General features: G+C 39.1%; 3 protein-coding genes across 5 annotated transcripts in view; 1 reads left to right on the plus strand and 2 right to left on the minus strand.

Annotated features, from left to right (window-relative positions):
- Positions 1–18,246, minus strand: part of LOC118226803 (GTPase IMAP family member 4-like) — a 115,506-nt gene that overhangs the window by 20,205 nt on the left and 77,055 nt on the right.
- Positions 1–18,246, plus strand: part of LOC118226786 (GTPase IMAP family member 4-like) — a 65,876-nt gene that overhangs the window by 14,609 nt on the left and 33,021 nt on the right. The window contains exons 2-3 of the mRNA XM_035416680.1: positions 7,520–7,594; positions 10,547–10,700. Coding sequence (XP_035272571.1) covers positions 10,670–10,700 — 31 coding nt within the window. The 5' untranslated portion in view covers positions 7,520–7,594; positions 10,547–10,669. The remainder of the gene's footprint in view (positions 1–7,519; positions 7,595–10,546; positions 10,701–18,246) is intronic.
- LOC118226804 (GTPase IMAP family member 7-like) overlaps positions 1,207–18,246 on the minus strand; it is a 43,197-nt gene continuing 26,157 nt past the window's right edge. Inside the window, exons 1-4 of one of the 4 annotated variants that reach the window (XM_035416717.1) lie at positions 10,445–10,621; positions 10,305–10,344; positions 4,661–5,341; positions 1,207–3,549 (exon numbers count right to left, since the gene is read on the minus strand). In XM_035416717.1, coding sequence (XP_035272608.1) covers positions 2,591–3,549; positions 4,661–5,318 — 1,617 coding nt within the window. In that variant the 5' untranslated portion in view covers positions 5,319–5,341; positions 10,305–10,344; positions 10,445–10,621 and the 3' untranslated portion in view covers positions 1,207–2,590. Of the gene's footprint in view, positions 3,550–4,309; positions 5,342–7,278; positions 7,318–10,304; positions 10,622–18,246 lie in introns of those variants that run through there. The other 3 variants (XM_035416715.1, XM_035416716.1, XM_035416720.1) reach the window with 3 other exon arrangements.

Genomic DNA, 18,246 nt, shown 5'->3' on the forward strand with positions numbered 1-18,246 from the left:
GAGAAATTAGGATGAAATTATGAAATTGCGTAGTTGAAACAGTATGTTTTTAGCAGAATTGGCATGTAGGTGAAGGTTGACATGATCACGGAGTATAGTGCGAAGTAAATGGAGTAACCATGAGCGAGCTTAGTTTCCTTATCGAATGGTATATATAACAGTCGCTGTAAAGCATTAGCTGTTAAAGTGGAGGGTTAAGTAACATGTGAAATCTATTGCACTGCTGTGTTTTTTTCATGTTCAGTATAGTAATAATTATGAGTGAATCGTGATTTTAAATGTAATGTTTTAATGGGGAGTTGCAGAACATACATACGTAGTAATTATTTGTATGTGGCTAGATAGAGAACAGGGCGAGGTAACATGAATGTAGAAACGTGGCGTTTGCTGATAAGAAGGTTTTGTACGGTAGCCAAGTGAAGAAATGTAGTTAGTAGAAATGGCACAGCGGTGAACGGGTGTAACTTTTTAATAAAAGGAATACATTTGCCGTCATGAAATGCATATGGGTAGCCATGAGTGAGTTTTGGTAATGCAAATATAAGCGTAAGAGAACGTTAGTGCAAAAGAGGAAATTATCTGCGTGAGGACGAGGCGGGATTCAGTCGTTCAACCGGAGGTTTACCAGTCTGTGACTTTGTTAGGGCAGCACCATGACATAGCTATGCAATGCGTGAAATATCATTAGCAAACCTGTCCGTGGTTTTAAAGAAGAACACAGGCGAGCAAGCACAGAAGAGCTCCCGTTGAATCCATATGGCTTTGCAATATTGTAGCTGGTTAACAACAACGTGCAGACGGTACGTCATAATGCAGTGTATACGTTCGGTGAACGGCGGGTAGATATGGTGCAAAAGCAATAATTGAGAAGTAGTAGACAATTATTAGTGAGGGTAAAAGCAGGTTAAAGAAACACGTTCCTAGCTAGGCTTGAACCTAGGACCCTGTGTTCCCAAGACTGTAACCTTACCCACTAGGCCACAGGCAGAGTAGCTGTTCGTACTGAAAATGGTTCAGAGTAAGAAGGTATGGGTATTTTTCGTGTGTATGCGAGTTTCTCATTGGGTCGTGTAGGTGAAGATTTGGCGGGTGTCGGTAAAATGTCCAATGGGGAGACATGTTATTAGTGGGATAGGCGGCAGGAAAAATAAGAATGAGAAGAAAGAGAAGAAGGAGAAGAAGGAGAAAACGCAAAATCCTCTTAGTTTGGGGCTTTATTGTGTGGACATGTGAAGTTGTTTATGAAGGCATTAGACAACTGTCTAGCAAATCTAATAATAATGTTTTTGTATAGCACTTTTGAAGACAGATTTATAAAATAAAAATAATAATCAGATAATATAATAGAAATAAAAAAGAGAAATTAATATCAAAAGAAAATTAAAAGTGATCTATAAACAGCATGAAACAAGAACGAAAAATAAATGAGTCAAACACTAAATGAATACTTTCCGATAAAAGTAAATTTTAAGAGGCGATTTAAAAGAGGACACAGAGTTTGCCAGTCTGATATCCTCAAGCTGGCTGTTCCAGAGCATGGGGGTTCTAACAGCAAAAGCCTGTCAACCCTTAGACCTCTTTTTCAAGATTACAGAACAGCCAAGAGGGCTCTTCCTGAGCACCAGACTCCACACTGGTATATATGGGGTTACAAGGTCAGAGATATAGCTAGGGGCCAGACCATGTAGTGCTTTAAAAGCAATGAGTAAAAAATTTTAATCAATTCTAAAACAATACAGCATCCAATGAAGAGTGGCTAAAAAAGTGGAAATATGGTCCCACCTTTTGGTTTCATTTAAAATGAAAATATTCTATAATATGTACACATTTACTGGCAAAGCCATTAGAAGAGTTGTCAATGTGGATATCAAAATCGCCACAAATGACAATCCTGTCATAGTACAATGTAATAGAAGATAAAAATTCTTAAAGATCAGACAGTAAGCTGGAATTAGGCAAGTATGGCATCATATACAATATGTTCAACTAATTTTGCTTGAAAGTAAAAGCTAGCAATAATTGTTGCAAGCTAGCTGCAGTTACATAGGTTGCAATGTTGGCTATTTTCTCTGCTTAACAGCCATGCTATTTACAGTTTATCAGACTTGATCTGGATCAGACTTTCTGTCAGTAGGTCACCTGTCTTTACATGCTACACTGACTCCTGTTTAATTGCAGGTCAAGTCTGCTACAATATCATACCTGACTGAACGGTCTGTTGCTAAGGACTCATTATGAACATAATGAGATAAACCTACCCCAACCACAGTAACTCATCACCAGCAACGTATAGGGTACATGAAATTCAATATTGGAGACTGCAGTCTGCTGGAATGGGATCCCATATATCTCAGAACCTTGTGTAGAAATATTTGTATGGATCAGGTAACTGTATTGCCATTTTAAACTAATGTATAACATTCTGCCATGTAAAACCTGCTGTCTAAGATCCTAATAAAGATTTGCCACATGACTTCTCTTTCATTTCTTCCCCCCTCCCTTCAAATCAAACATAATCCCTTAAATCAAAAGTTATGATGGTTTTGATTTTGTTGATTGAATAAAGGCCTTAAAGCAGAAGCTGTACAAATCATTTCTGTTTTTTCTCGTTTTTCTCAGTCTGTTTTGATATTAATCCCTTTGTTATTACTCCCACAGCACCTGCTATACCTGCTCCTATTGCTGCCCCAGCCGCTGCTCCTTTTTTCCCCCCAACCACTGCTCCTGCTGCGCTCCCCACTGCAGCTCCTGCTGGGCCCCCCACTACAGTTCCTCCGGTGCCCCCCACGAATGCTCCTATTGTACCACCCAACAGAGCTCCTACTCCTGCCATAATAATTGCAACTTTATAAGTACTTACAAATGAATTCTCTTTTTCTGCATACTTTCTGATATTTATATCCTCCTTTTTACGTTCTAAATTATGTTCTGTTTGGGTTATCTCTAACATTCTCTCCTCCCGAAATTTATATAGTGCTGTTTTGATGGCTGTCTCAGCGGTGAAATACATCTGACAAGTGAAGAAGCTTCCACCATTTGTCTCCACCATTTTGTCTATCTGCTCTAGCAGTGATGTGATTTGCTTGAGGTTCCTTGAGCCGTCAAATATATGTGTAGGTAGATGTTTATGCTTATGTGGAGCTTTGCTGACATGACGCTCGCCATTTTCAATGGCCAGTAACATTACATACTTCAAGGCCTGGTCACCGAACACATCTTTGATCAGCTTCAATATGTCCTCCCTCTCTGCACTGTCCTCTTGAGACCTTTCTACAATGACAAAGGCATGAGGTCCTGGTGAAGTATAGCTGACGCACAACAGGATTTCATGCCAGCTGTCCTCCTTTGACTTCATTCTGCGCATATCAGAGAGTCCTACAGTTTCAACCACACTTACTCTCCTCCTAAGGACTTCTCCGTTTGTTTTTTGACATCCGTCTGTACCTGAATACTGACATCTCTCTTTCAGGATGATTTCTCTTGCAGTCCTGTTACTTTCCGTAGTGTTCCCGAATAGTAGTATCCTCATTTCTGGTTTCTTTTTCCACACTGTAAAAAAAGGATATTATCTTAGTGTACCCTCTTCCCTCAGATTTAGATGTGTGCACTCTTCTCTCACATTCCCTTCCTATCACATTGCTTATTATACAGGCTCAATAACAATGGTAGAAAACACCAAGAATAGATTGGTGACCTGTCCAAGGTGTATTCCTGCCCCTTGCCCAATGCATGCTGGAATAGGCTCCAGCACCCTGCGACCCTGACCAGGAATAAGCGGGGATAGATATTGGATGGATGAATAGAAAACGCCAAGACTGGGAAGCCACTATGCGACTTGTAAAATATTAATGTTGGAGAGCCCCTCGCATTATTTATGACAAAAATAGCTTTGTTAGTTTAGTAGAGAAGGAAAAAACTGATAGATGACTTGGGGAAAAGCAAACTCGAACCCAAAAGGAAACCAAACAAAAAAATCAATGTCTAACATCTTACATGGAGTCCAGTGTGTCATGGCACTCTCTGTTCAGGCTGAAAGCACTTGCTAGTTATATGAATATCTGCATCTGGCTGGGATCAGTTTGTGTTTTGTAAAAATTTGTAAGTGCATTAAAATTAACAATATTATTTTGTTGTGTAGTAATTAAACTGCATTAATCTATTTTCTTGGACTTCTTGAAAAACTTCACTTCATTTTTTACAAGATAAATGTTAAAATGGGTTAATGAATAACTCACAGAATTCTAACAGAATTCTAAATGCTGTTGTCATTTCTATTCTTATTGTATTTTTAAAAAATAAAATGAGTTATTCAAATGTAAAAAAATTCCATACCTTCTTTTTCCACCCACACGTATTGGCGAATTATGCCCTTGGTTTTAAATAGCTAGTATAGGATTTTTATACGTTTCTTTATTTGCAAATTATCTTAACAGGGTTATATACGTAAAATCCAAACATGAGTTTAAGAGTGAACAGTATCAGCAAAGTATATTTTTGTATAGGTTTTTGATCTTCTGACAAAACAAATGTTCTGGGAATCTGCAAATCTGCATGTGACAGTATAAATGTGTTTTGTGACCTGTAATAAGTATACATTTAATTAATTTTTGTATTTTACCAACCCTGCACTTTGTGAACTGTTATTTACAAAATACTCAACCTTTTCTGAGTTCATCCTCTTCTCTCCTCAAGCGCTCCTCCTCCTGTTTCTCTTTTCTCTTCTCTTCTGCCACCTGGAACAGCTCTCTGGTGTAGTGTCCTCGCTCACCCACCATTTGATCAATCTTATTCAGGAGTTCAATTACTTGAGTACGATCATCCACTTTATTATTAAAAATATGATACCTCCAATTTAGTTTATCAAGAAGATAGCTCATCTCTTCACTTTCCTTTAATAAGGTTTGTAGATCATCAGGGTCTTCCAGTTGATCTCCATTGGTAAAGAGGACCATAGTATGCTTTAAAGCAGCCTCACCAAACACTTCTTCAATCACCCCTGCTGCTTGTTTCTCCTCTGGTGTGAACCTGCCCAATTTTATCACCAGCAAGAATGCATGTGGTCCTGGGGCGCTCATTGGGAAACATTCTGCTACCCTGTCTTTTGCATCCTCCCCAGAAACCTTTGAGTCAGCTATGCCAGGCGTGTCGACCACCATGACTGTCCTACCATCCACTTCTCCCTCTTCTTTCTGACATTTAGTAGTTACGGCTTTGAAACTAAGACATGCTTTAAATCTTTTTTCTCCGAGGATGGTGTTTCCAGCCGAGCTTTTCCCAGCTCCCGTCTTTCCCACAAGCACGAGCCTCAGGGACGACATGGCTACTGCTGTACAGATAACTCCTAAAAAGAAAGAGTTTGTGTCATTATTTTAATTTTTGTCATCACTGCCACACCTGCTCTTATAGCCACTTCCATTGTCACACCATCCACTCCCACATCCACGTTCACTATCATAGCCACTCCCACCACCACACCCACTCTCATAGCCACGTTCATAGCCACTCCCACTGCCACTAGCATTACCCCTTTATTAAGCATATTGGACTGTGATTTGGGTCTGACTGTCTAGTCTCTTAATTGATGATCTTTGGTAGTACTAAAAGACAACAGGCAGGCAAGTTTTTAGTTTCCTATATCGCTAACTGTGTGATATCCTTAAATGTGTGTTTTAACATTTTTATTCACAAGAACAGTCGGTTGCTTTACTTTTAGTCATTGCTGAATTAACCAACCTGTGCTCATTAAGAAGAAAACCTTTCCAGAATTTTTTTCGAGTTAAAGTTAAGGAAAATGTTGATTGAAACCAATCTAGTTTCACATTTAGTATGGGTGGGGCTAGTAAAGCCATGATAAACAGTTTGGCGTTAGGTGAGCTGACTGTTTTCAGTCAGCAGTGGAAGACAAACAGAGATTTAACAAGGGGTATTTATTTAAAGAAAAATGCTGTCAAACACCCACATCACCGAAAGATGGCTTTTCATTCCCAGGATCTAGATTTGTGGCACATTGAAATAGCACACATAAATATTACTCTCATTGAATTTCAAATGGTCATATCCAACATCTAATAGCCTGAGTGTTAACTTCTTTTCAGTTATATAAAGATTCCTTTGAACGTGCAATTTGACAAGGGGTGCCCAACCAGGTGAGTTTTCAGTCGGCGGTGGAAGACATTGGATATTAATTTGCTGCTTAGTACAGATATTTGCCTCCTTAAAACAAAGGATATTTCCTCCTGAGTCATGAGAACAAAGAGACTTCGTGAAAACTTCTAAAATCCAAATGAAGGGAGAAGAATCTTGGCAGAATGCAGCAGTTACTAATATTCTGATAGCAAGAAAAGACAATAGCCAGAACTGGAAGGCAATTCGTTTCGCAATATACTGTAGAATCGACAACTACTTCTGTTACATATGTCAGAAATTTTCCTGAATATTGCAACTACCAATAAAAGTTACTGCCAATACAGTCTGAAACCTGCCTTTGGCCAAACAAAGAAAAAAAAAACTGAGCAAAATAAAACCTTTTTGATAATTTGTATCCTTAGTTTAATTGATTAATAATCACTTTGATCTTGTCCATATGCTCTCGTTCTGATATAAACTTTTGTTTGATCTACTTTCAGTCTTAAGGACACTTGAGCATGGGGACTATTCTCAACGACTGAATACGATCGAGTAATTAGAATAACCCCTAAAAAGAAGGTTTATATCATTATTGCAGGATGGATGAGGAGCAATGAGAATCAAAAGCTAGTATTTTCCACACTGATTTGATTTGTATCTGTAATTTGTATATTTACTAGAGGTCTGTATTATGCTAGAAATGAGGATCAAGTCTGCCCATGCCTGATTATAAAACCATCCTGACGAGCTCTAGTCAAGTTTGTAGCCAGAACCTAATAACGCCAGATCACTGAAGCAGCCATATTTGCGCTTTCACACTTTTAAATCACGTTTTTCTTCTGTAAAATGCGATCGTAATAAGTTCCTCATTTGTATGTCTGCAGCAAACAGCATAGGAGTGACTTCCCAGTTCTTTCAGTATGTGTTTCCGAAAGGATATTTGTGAAATAGAGGAAGACTTTATATTTTAATGTTCCTGTTGACCAGAACAGGCTTACCACCTAGCTTTAGCTTTTCATCTTTCCTTCTGTTAAATGTTACACTTTAGTCATGTCCTATCTTTTCTTAATCTGTATTTCAGTTACAATAGTTTTAAAATCTAAGACATTTTTAAAAATAACTTTAAAAGAATGTTAAATATGATTTACGTACCTTTACCTCTGTTTTATATGCGTCTGTCTTCTACAGGAACTGAACAACAAAAATGAAACTGAACACCGTTACTCAGTTCTCCATACTTATACCACTTTTGCTTTAGCCTACCAAAGACTCAATATCATTGCAGAGATACCTGTCGGAATTTTAGTGTCCAGACGTGATGTTCGGGTGAAGTTTAGACTTGTTATTGCATCTGTGCCATCATAAACAAGGATTGTTTTCCTTTTTTCTATAGAGAGGAATTCAGGATGGACTCTGATTGTGAAGCATGCAGCATGAGACTTGCTCTTCTTCACTTGTGCCATGCTCAGTAAGTTTCTCATCTTTCAAGTAGGAGGAACTAACTTGTTCTCACAGCAAAATGGAGGGAAAAGAATCTTCACAGAAATCGAGTAAGGAAAATAAATAAAATGATATTTGGTAGGACTAAAAGTCAATAGCCAGGCATGCATTTAATTTCTCATGAATTTATAACATTTGTCCTTAACCTTGACTTACAATACCACTAAATGTTTTACCAATTTTCTTCACACAAATGGTTTGGCGCTTTTAGTTATTGCTGAATTCATTAAGCTCTGCTTGTTAAGTTGGAAACCGGGCCAAAGACCGAGCAATCTGAGCTTGGCTGAGCAGGACTTTAACCCAAATTTTAAAAACTGCTTTACATTTAGTTATGCAGCAAATGCTCACAACCAAAGCAACATAATTTTTTTTTAGGTAAAAACTACATAATTTATTTACACAGAAGTAGTAAATATATAATCATACAATGAAGTTCCATAGTAGGTGCAAGAGGGAGATTTTGCCAGTATTTGACAAAAACACCTCACACCAATTGCAGATTATTCTATTAATGCCTGGCCCTTTTCCACAACCTTTGGTTTTCACAAGTAATTGATTTCAAATGTATTAGAATTTAAGAAATCAATTAAAAATACATTTAATTCTGCTTTGATCAATAACTTTGCCAATGTTGAACAAAAACACCTCAAACCAATTGCAGATTATTCTATTAATTCCTGGCCTTCTTCCACAACCTTCGGTTTTCACAAGTAATAGATTGCCAATTTATTAAAATTCAAGAAACACAAAGGTTCCTGATTATGATTGTACTTTTATCTCGGTCCCTAACTAAGGCACAAAATGCCGAATGTGAATGTCCAATATGAAACCAACTTCACCTCGGTAACGAAAGGTTGGTGTGTTTTCAGTCTGCCGTGAACGACAGACAGTAATAATAACAAAAGTAATAGTATGAGTAAAATGAAACATTTTTTAAAGTTTGAATCTTCAGTTTAAAATAAAATATATTTACATAAAAGCTATATATTTCACTTCTGTTGTGTCCCATGTGCTCTCACTATATTTTAGTTTCAATAGTTTATGCATTTGAAACATTTTTTTTCTTTTTACTTCAAAATAATGTTAAGTATACTTTACATTATTTGACTTCAGCTGTGTACGCTTGCTTTTGTTTTCTACTGAAGTTAAAGAAAACGCTAAAAATTTTCTTTTAGTCAGCTACACAGTTTGCTTTAAACAGTTTTGGCTGGTAAACATGATTAAAATACAGGATATGAAACCAGTTCCTGATAAAACCGGTTTCTGTTGGTTACCACCCTTTTAACTTGTATGTTTTATAATCTCTTTTGCTTAAATCTATCAGAAGTTATGGAGTTTATTATAAAGTTTTTTTAATGAAAATTTTAACAAAACTTGATGCATGATCCTTGAACATACTACTACTACTATGTAGGCTACATGAATCTCTATCTTCTAACTATACAGCTCACTGACGTGCGTTGAAGATGACGAACGTTCGTGCCGAACTAAGTTTGCGGCGAACAGTTCATGTTGAACTCTTTTAAAGGAACATTTCATTTAGTTCGGCACCAACGCATGTTTGATAAAAAATTGATGCTTCTCTAAGCTCTAAGCGGAGGGTCATTTGCTTCCGCGATATCAGACTACTTCACTGATAGTGGTCCTGACATGACAGATATTATACGAGTGCATGCATGTATTGTCGTGTAGCGCAACTAATAAACAGGTCAGCAGAATTAAGCGATATGCTGTGGACGTCATCCCGCGATATGATGATTTTAACTTTACTTTACGCTCACATTTCATGATTAAACGGAACAATTTGTTCTCGCGGTGCATTTCCTGTCAGCAGTAATTTTTGTTCGTGGTGCACTGCCTTTTCAGACTGTTCGGTAACCTTAGCTAACGTTCGTGGCGAACAAAAAAAAAAAGTTTGAATATGTTCACGAACGTTAGCTAACGCTCACCGTCTTGAATGCACGTCTGGTGCTACTATCCTTATTACTGGACTATTGCTAGTGGCCATTCCAGTTCCTCAGTTTTGTTTTGTACTGTCTAAAAAGAAAGGGAATTCATCATTTCACAGTAAAATTAAGACAGTTTAAACTATATCGTTTCACTGTATATTGTATCAATCAAATGCAAATGCATTGGACTATGCACACATTTGTGCCTTGAAGCAGTAGTAGATTGCAATGTTTAAGTATACTGCTGTTTAAAGGCACAAATGTTCACATAGTTCAACGCATTATGTAGCATTTGATTGATAAGAGAACACGGGGGTTGATCTTGAACTCTAGTCAAGTTTGTAGCCAGAACATAATACAACCAGACCACTGAAACAGCCATATTTGCGCTTTCACACTTTTAAATCACGTTTTTCTTCTGTAAAATGCGATCGTAATAAGGTCCTCATTTGTATGTCTGCAGCAAACAGCATAGGAGTGACTTCCCAGTTCTTTCAGTATGTTTACAAAAGGATATTTGTGAAATAGAGGAAGACTTTATATTTTAATGTTCCTGTTGACCAGAACAGGCTTGCCACCTAGCTTTAGCTTTTCATTTTTCCTTCTGTTAAATGTTACACTTTAGTCATGTCCTATCTTTTCTTAATCTGTATTTCAGTTACAATAGTTTTAAAATCTAAGACATTTTAAAAAATAACTTAAAAAGAATGTTAAATATGATTTACGTACCTTTACCTCTTTTTTTGTATGCGTCTGTCTTCTACAGGAACTGAACAACGAAAATGAAACTGAACACCGTTACTCAGTTCTCCATACTTATACCACTTTTGCTTTAGCCTACCAAAGACTCAATATCATTGCAGAGATACCTGTCGGAATTTTAGTGTCCAGACGTGATGTTTGGATGAAGTTTAGACTTGTTATTGCATCTGTGCCATCATAAACAAGGATTGTTTTCCTTTTTTCTATAGAAAGGAATTCAGGATGGACTCTGATTGTGAAGCATGCAGCATGAGACTTGCTCTTCACTTGTGCCATGCTCAGTAAGTTACTCATCTTTCAAGTAGGAGGAACTAACTTGTTCTCGCAGCAAAATGGAGGGAAAAGAATCTTCACGGAAATCGGGTAAGGAAAATAAATAAAATGATATTTGGTAGGACTAAAAGTCAATAGCCAGGCATGCATTTAATTTCTCATGAATTTATAAAATTTGTCCTTAACCTTGACTTACAATACAACTAAATGTTTTACCAATTTTCTTCACACAAATAGTTTGGCGCTTTTAGTTATTGCTGAATTCATTAAGCTCTGCTTGTTAAGTTGGAAACCGGGCCAAAGACCGAGCAATCTGAGCTTGGCTGAGCAGGACTTTAACCCAAATTTTAAAAACTGCTTTACATTTAATTATGCAGCAAATGCTCACAACCAAAGCAGCAGAATTTTTTTAAGGTAAAAACTACATAATTTATTTACACAGAAGTAGTAAATGTATAATCATACAATGAAGTTCCATAGTAGGTGCAAGAGGGAGACTTTGCCAATATTTGACAAAAACACCTCAAACCAATTGCAGATTATTCTATTAATGCCTGGCCTTCTTCCACAACCTTCGGTTTTCACAAGTAATAGATTGCCAATTTATTAAAATTCAAGAAACACACAGGTTCCTGATTATGATTGTACTTTTACCTCGGTCCCTAACTAAGGCACAAAATGCCGAATGTGAATGTCCAATATGAAACCAACTTCACCTCGGTAACGAAAGGTTGGTGTGTTTTCAGTCTGCCGTGAACGACAGACAGTAATAATAACAAAAGTAATAGTATGAGTAAAATTAAACCTTTTTTTTAAAGTTAATCTTTAGTTTAAAATAAAATATATTTACATAAAAGCTATATATTTCACTTCTGTTGTGTCCCATGTGCTCTCACTCTATATTTTAGTTTCAATAGTTTATGCATTTGAAACATTTTTTTTTTTTTTACTTCAAAATAATGTTAAGTATACTTTACATTATTTTACTTCAGCTGTGTACGCTTGCTTTTGTTTTCTACGGAAGTTAAAGAAAACGCAAAAAATTTTCTTTTAGTCAGTTACACAGTTTGCTTTAAACAGTTTTGGCTGGTAATCATGATTAAAATACAGGAAATGTAATGATTTCCGGAAATTGTTTCTGGCAAAAATTAATATATGCATTAAAAAATCAAAGCAAAATGGAGGGTGACACATCTTAACAAAAATCAGGCAAGAAGCTATAATGATATTTCAGTGGAATGAAGAAACAATAGACAGGACTGGATTGCAATATTTTTTGTAAATATAAGTGATGTGAAATACTTTAAACACATACCCATATTTTTTCCTGTTAATGGTAAACATTTCATAATATATTTTCTCATATTTACAACATTGTTCATTGGCTGATGTACTCAGAACTTGATATGAAACCAGTTATTGTTAACTTCATGAATTTGAGTAATCTTGCAAGATATGTTATGATATTGTCACAAACGTTTTAACAGGATGATAGTCTCCTTAGATAGGTCCTGCAATTACATCTTATCTGAAGTTGCCATACGTACATGAATAACGACTTCAAGATAATCCGTTTTAAAACTTGAACTATATGTGCCAAGTTTTAAAACGAATGTTTTAGCATGACATTTACATTGGTAAGCTTTTATCCTGCAACAGTAACAAACACTTTGGGCCGGGGACTTTGTTTTAAACGCAAAGAGCCTAACATATATTTATATAAACTAGTCCTACAGAATATAGCGGCAATATAATATATGGGGGTTTCTTCAACTAGGAGCACTTTTGTCCTTGTGAACTTATTTTAAAAAACTTGTTCAAATCACACTTACCACAGTCTCATAAGTTTATCTAATTTGTCTAGTTTTAAGGTCCAAGAGAGGACGCACTGCCATCACAAGATAATTTGGTCATTTTTGAAATTTTGTCTGACCCGTAATGAACAAATGTCATTTCCACCACAACTAAATATATGACTATTATTTAAAAATAGTATGACATATGTCACCCCATAATAATATATGACTATTTGATACCTTTTTACAATTATTATACATTTGCGAATTAAATTTATTAAATGTCACAAGGACAAAACGGCTTAACGTACATCCACCACAATCTGAAATATAATGTTGGCTTGGGTAGATACTGTTTTGAAATAAATAAATTGTATTATTGCATTAAGTAGAGTATGATCTCCCAAATTGTGGAGAAATGTTTAATGTATGGTTGTAACTTTTTGAATATTTTCAAAAAATGTGTGCGGTGATGGAAATGACAGGGTGCTGTGGAAATGACGTTGTGTTGCGGAAATGACAATTAATGAACACGGATGTAGAAAATATTAAATTGAAAACAGTAGAAACATTTATTTGAAACATTTTTGTTGAACTGTCGTGAGACAAAACTGCTTTTACAATGCAAAATAATGGTAAGGCAAAAATGTACATAAGCAATGATACATCAAAATTACATCAAATAATTGTGAGAGTTGGATGTATATTTTAAAATTTGGTCTCTTAGATGAACAGTTGTGTATTAATTACTGTATAGAACTTTAACAACACCCAGTGGAAATGTACCTCATACTCTCAATGCATAGTGTGCGTAAAATGTGTGTGTGTGTGTGTGTGTGTGCATGTATCCCAGTCTTCCATTATGCAGAAGATGATTCAAAATGATAGTACATCTTTGGACTTAAGCATTCTGAGCACTCTAGTCTGGCCCATTATAAACAGTTGTGTGGCTGCACATAATGTGTGTGTGCGTGTGCGTGTATGTACATGCGGCACATGTGTGTGTGAATGTCTGAATGTGATTAAAGGCCACATCTAATCAAGGGTTTGACAAATTTCTTTCCAGACTGACACTGCAATCTCCTTGTGCTGTTTGGTCACTGGTACAGGCTCAGGGATAAGTCCTATTACTTTCTCGGATTGGTACTGTAGGGGAATCAAGGGTTACCATGTTACCAAAAACAGGTAAAATGACCGTTAGCCCAGGAAGAAGCAGATCAAAAGTTTGTAGTAAAAACAGGAAGATTTATTACGCAGCCGGCAACGGGAACAACTCAGCAAGGAAGTTCAAAATAGTATTGGTGGGTGATCAGATTTATACAGTTTACAGTAGACTTGTATTTGCATATTGTGGAATTATATTGTTGAAAGGGAGCACTGCCTCTGATTGGTGATAGAGGCTGTGCTTCCTTCCGATTGGACCATTCAAATTCAAATCCATCCTACCTATTCAAACAGGTACCATTCACATTGAAATTGAATACAACAGGGGGGCTCACCCCCTTCCCCCCTGGGGCCCAGCGGAAACTTCCCAAACGCAGAATACACAAAACTGTCTGTTTCCCAACAGTACCAGATGATGTCATCTCTCTCTGGCCAATAGAATCGATTGTTACCTATGGACCAATTGTTACCTATGCGGCTCATTGTTTTAACAAGAGCACCGCTGTAACCATCAATATCTTGAATGATGCCCGGGTACACATCTCCGTCATAATTGACGGCACACCACTGACCTATAAGCCCCTCGTGTAAGTCCGGAATGTGCTGCAGACCTAAATTGTGGGATGTGTTAGGATGTGATGTGCTGGCTGAGGGGCAAGCTTCCTCCCATGGCTGAAACATTGCGGTTTCTGGATTTAATTAATATATAAACATAGTATTACACATATCTATTTTTACAATCCATATTTGTGCCCTATCAACATAGATAGCTCGGGTTTATGTGTTAACACAATGCCTTTCTCATTTCCACCACACTCTTAGGCTACCGTCATTGTTTCATTATACCAGCGCGTTTGCATAGAAACTCAGAACCTATCAATAAAATGGTTTAGCTATTTCTCAGCATAATGACAGATTCAAAGACTAAACGAACTCACCCGATACTGTCTTCAAATGGATGCAGGCTCAAGAAAAGTAATTATTCATCCTCTCAAAACAAACTTTTGGTAGCCTAGCATGCACTCTGGGTGGCACTGTCTTCCACTGCTTCCCCGACGTTCAGACCCTCCCCTCACTGATAAAAACTAGACCCTACGGTGTCGGATTACTCGTGTCGCCATGGATGTCGCTTGCCGTAAAGAAGTTTACTAGATGTCGTAGCACTTAGATTTGGAGCTCCAGCTCTTCCGCACCCCACCTAATGAACAAGTCCAAATGGCGGGCAAACCATATGGCGGACATAGGTGCATAAATTGTAGAGCACATTCAGATGCATCAGTCGATGAAGTTTTGTGTTGATCTGACGCTGTCGGATGACTTAGTCCTGGCCGCTTCCCGTAAAGGCCTTTACTATGTCGTAACACTTACATGGCATGTCGTAACACTTAGATGGTCCGGTGTGTATGCACAGCTGCAGTGTTTCTGCGCCGCAACTAAAAAAGGCGTCACACTAGTGTTGTCACGATACCGAAATTTTGACTTTGATACTGATACCAGGTTTAGTATTACGATACTCAATACTGAAATGAAACGTGAAACTTAAACGATGCTAATTCGATACTCGGTACCTAACAATACTGAAATTACCTTAATAGATCAGAAACGTAATGTCCACAAGGGTTGACCTCATTTTCGAATTCAGAGTTTATTAACAACCTGGTTCATTAACAACCTTTAAGTTGAAGCCTCTTCAACATATTAATATGCATAAGCCTATAGTGTTACAACATTGAACAATAGAAAAATATGTTAAATATGTTTAAAAAATTAAACAGTTGTAAACTAAATAATCTTTAAAACAGGGCTTTCACCTTTAAATAGATTTAAAAACAGCATATTTTAATAACAGTACAGCATCTATTTATAATAAAATATTTCCAAATTGGAACACCTATTGCTACTGAAGTGAACTGAGTCAAAGCTTGCGCTGTATCAAGGAGCTGAGTGCACAAGCGCAGGTCACCTCACTTGGCAACCTTAGTTGCTACTGCCATCTAGGGAAGATTCTGACAAATTACACTTTTCATCCTCTAAATCAGAGACAATTTTCCCTGGCTTTTACATTTGACTCAAAACTACCGAATGTCGGAATATTCTAATAGCGAACCGTTTATTTTTTTTTTGTTCGTTTTTTTTTAAAGTACCGAGAAAGAGCTGAAGTTTTGGAATACCGTGCAACACTACGTCAGACATATATTCCAATCCATTGCTCAGCTTAGCAGAGAATGCACATTTCAGAGCCCCACAGAGACAGATAGAATAATACATTACATTACGTTACAGGCATTTAGCAGACGCTCTTATCCAGAGCGACGTACAACAAGTGCATTGGTTCATGATGTAGAGGTGCAAAAGAAACACTAGAGTGAAGTAAGGATCGTAGTGCCAGAAGTGACCACATCGATCAGGACTCCAACCCTGTAGAGTAAGCTGTTCAGCAAGAATCCTACCAAGTACAAACTAGCACTGGAATCACATCTAATCACACCTAATCAGACAAAAAAAAACAATCCTGCCAGATACACTAACATAATCATATTATCCTAACCAGGTACAGTGAGCTAAACTATAGGCTAGGGAGGGGTGGGGAGAGGTGCAGCCTGAAGACATGAGTCTTCAGTCTGCGTTTGAAGGTGGTGAGATTCTCTGCTGTTCTGACCGCCACGGGGAGGTCATTCCACCAGCGAGGGGCCAGGACAGACAGCAGACAGGAGCGGGAAGTACAGACGCGAAGAGGGGGAGGTGCCAAGCGTCCAGAGGTGGCAGAACGGAGAGGTCTGGCTGGTGTGTAGGGTCTGATGATCCTCTGGATGTATCCTGGTGCTGACCCCTTAGCTGCCTGGTATGCAAGCACCAAGGTCTTAAATTTGATGCGAGCCATAACAGGCAGCCAGTGGAGGTCAGTGAGCAGGGGGGTGACATGGGAATGTCTGGGGAGGTTGTAGACCAGACGCGCTGCAGCATTCTGGATGAGCTGCAGGGGTCTGATGGCGGATGCTGGCAGACCAGCCAGTAGTGAGTTGCAGTAGTCCAGACGGGACAGGACCATCACTTGAACCAGGAGCTGGGTTGCGTAGGTGGTGAGGAAGGGGCGGATTCTCCGGATGTTGTACAGGAAGAACCTGCACGTTCGACTCACCGCCGTGATGTTCTGGGAGAGGGACAGTCTGTTGTCCATCACCACTCCAAGGTTTTTTGCGGTGGGTGATGATGACACCACAGTGTCCCCTAGGGAAATAGAAAAGTCGAGAAGGTTAGAGGATGGAGCAGGGATGAAGATCATCTCTGTCTTACCTGGGTTCAGCTTAAGATGGTGGTTATCCATCCAGCTCTGGATGTCCCTCAGGCAAGCAGAGATGCGAGCAGAGACCTGAGTGTCAGAGGGCGGGAAGGAGAGAAAGAGTTGGGTGTCATCGGCATAACAATGATAGGACAACCCATGGGCAGAGATTACAGGACCAAGAGATTGGGTGTACAGGGAGAATAGGAGGGGACCAAGGACAGAGCCCTGGGGAACTCCTGTGGCAAGGGGGCGAGGTGCTGATACTGCACCAGCCCAGGTGACTTGGAAGGAGCGACCGGAGAGGTAGGACTCAATCCAGTCTAGTGCTGTGCCACAGATCCCCATAGCTGCCAGGGAGGACAGGAGGATGGGGTGGTTGACTGTGTCAAAGGCAGCAGAAAGGTCTAGGAGGATCAGGACAGATGAATGGGAGGCTACTTGTGCGGCGTGAAGCGACTCATTGACCGAGAGGAGTGCGGTCTCTGTCGAGTGGCCAGGTCTGAAGCCAGACTGGTAGGGGTCTAGGAGGTTGTTCAGGGAGAGAAAAGAAGAGAGTTGATTAGAAGCAGCTCGTTCAATTGTTTTGGATAGGAAAGGGAGAAGGGAGACAGGACGGTAGTTCTGGATGACAGAGGGATCCAGAGTGGGCTTTTTCAGCAGTGGGGTGATGTGGGCCAGCTTGAAAGAAGAGGGGAAACATCCAGAAGACAAGGAGGAGTTCACGAGGGAGGTGACATATGGGAGGATGTCAGGTGTGATAGTCTGAAGGAGAGAGGAAGGGACTGGGTCAAGAGCACAGGTGGTAGGGCGGTGGGAGAGTAGGAGCTGGGAAACATCAGAGTCAGTGAGGGGAGAGAAAGTGGAGAAACAAGGGGAGGGAACAGAGATGGGGGAGTGGGGAAGGGTGGTGGTGGACATGAAGGAGCTGCGGATGTCTGCAATTTTCTCATCGAAGAAAACTGCAAAGTCATCTGCAGCGAGGGAGGACTGAGGTGGGGAAGGAGTGCTGAGGAGAGAGGAAAAAATGGAGAACAGTTGATGAGGGTTAGAGGCAGATTTATGAATTTTTGTTTGATAATAATTAATTTTGGCAGAGGTTACAGCGGTAGAAAATGTAGCTAGCATAGACTGGTTGGCAGACAGGTCGGATTGAGCCATGGATTTCCTCCACTTCCTCTCCGCTGCACGTAGGCTGGCCCGGTTGGTTCGGAGGGGGTCAGACATCCACGGACTGGGAGGGGACGAGCGTGCCTGCCTGTAGACTAGAGGACAGAGAGAGTCAAGTGCTGAGGAGAGCGAGGAAGACAGAGCGGAGGATGCAGAGTCAGTGGGAAGGTTGGAGAAGGATTCAAGAGTGGGGAGTGAAGCAGTGACACTGGAAGCGAGAGAGGAG

The sequence above is a fragment of the Anguilla anguilla genome, chromosome 5 (genome assembly GCF_013347855.1).
Source record: "Anguilla anguilla isolate fAngAng1 chromosome 5, fAngAng1.pri, whole genome shotgun sequence".
Taxonomy (NCBI): Eukaryota; Metazoa; Chordata; class Actinopteri; order Anguilliformes; family Anguillidae; genus Anguilla; species Anguilla anguilla.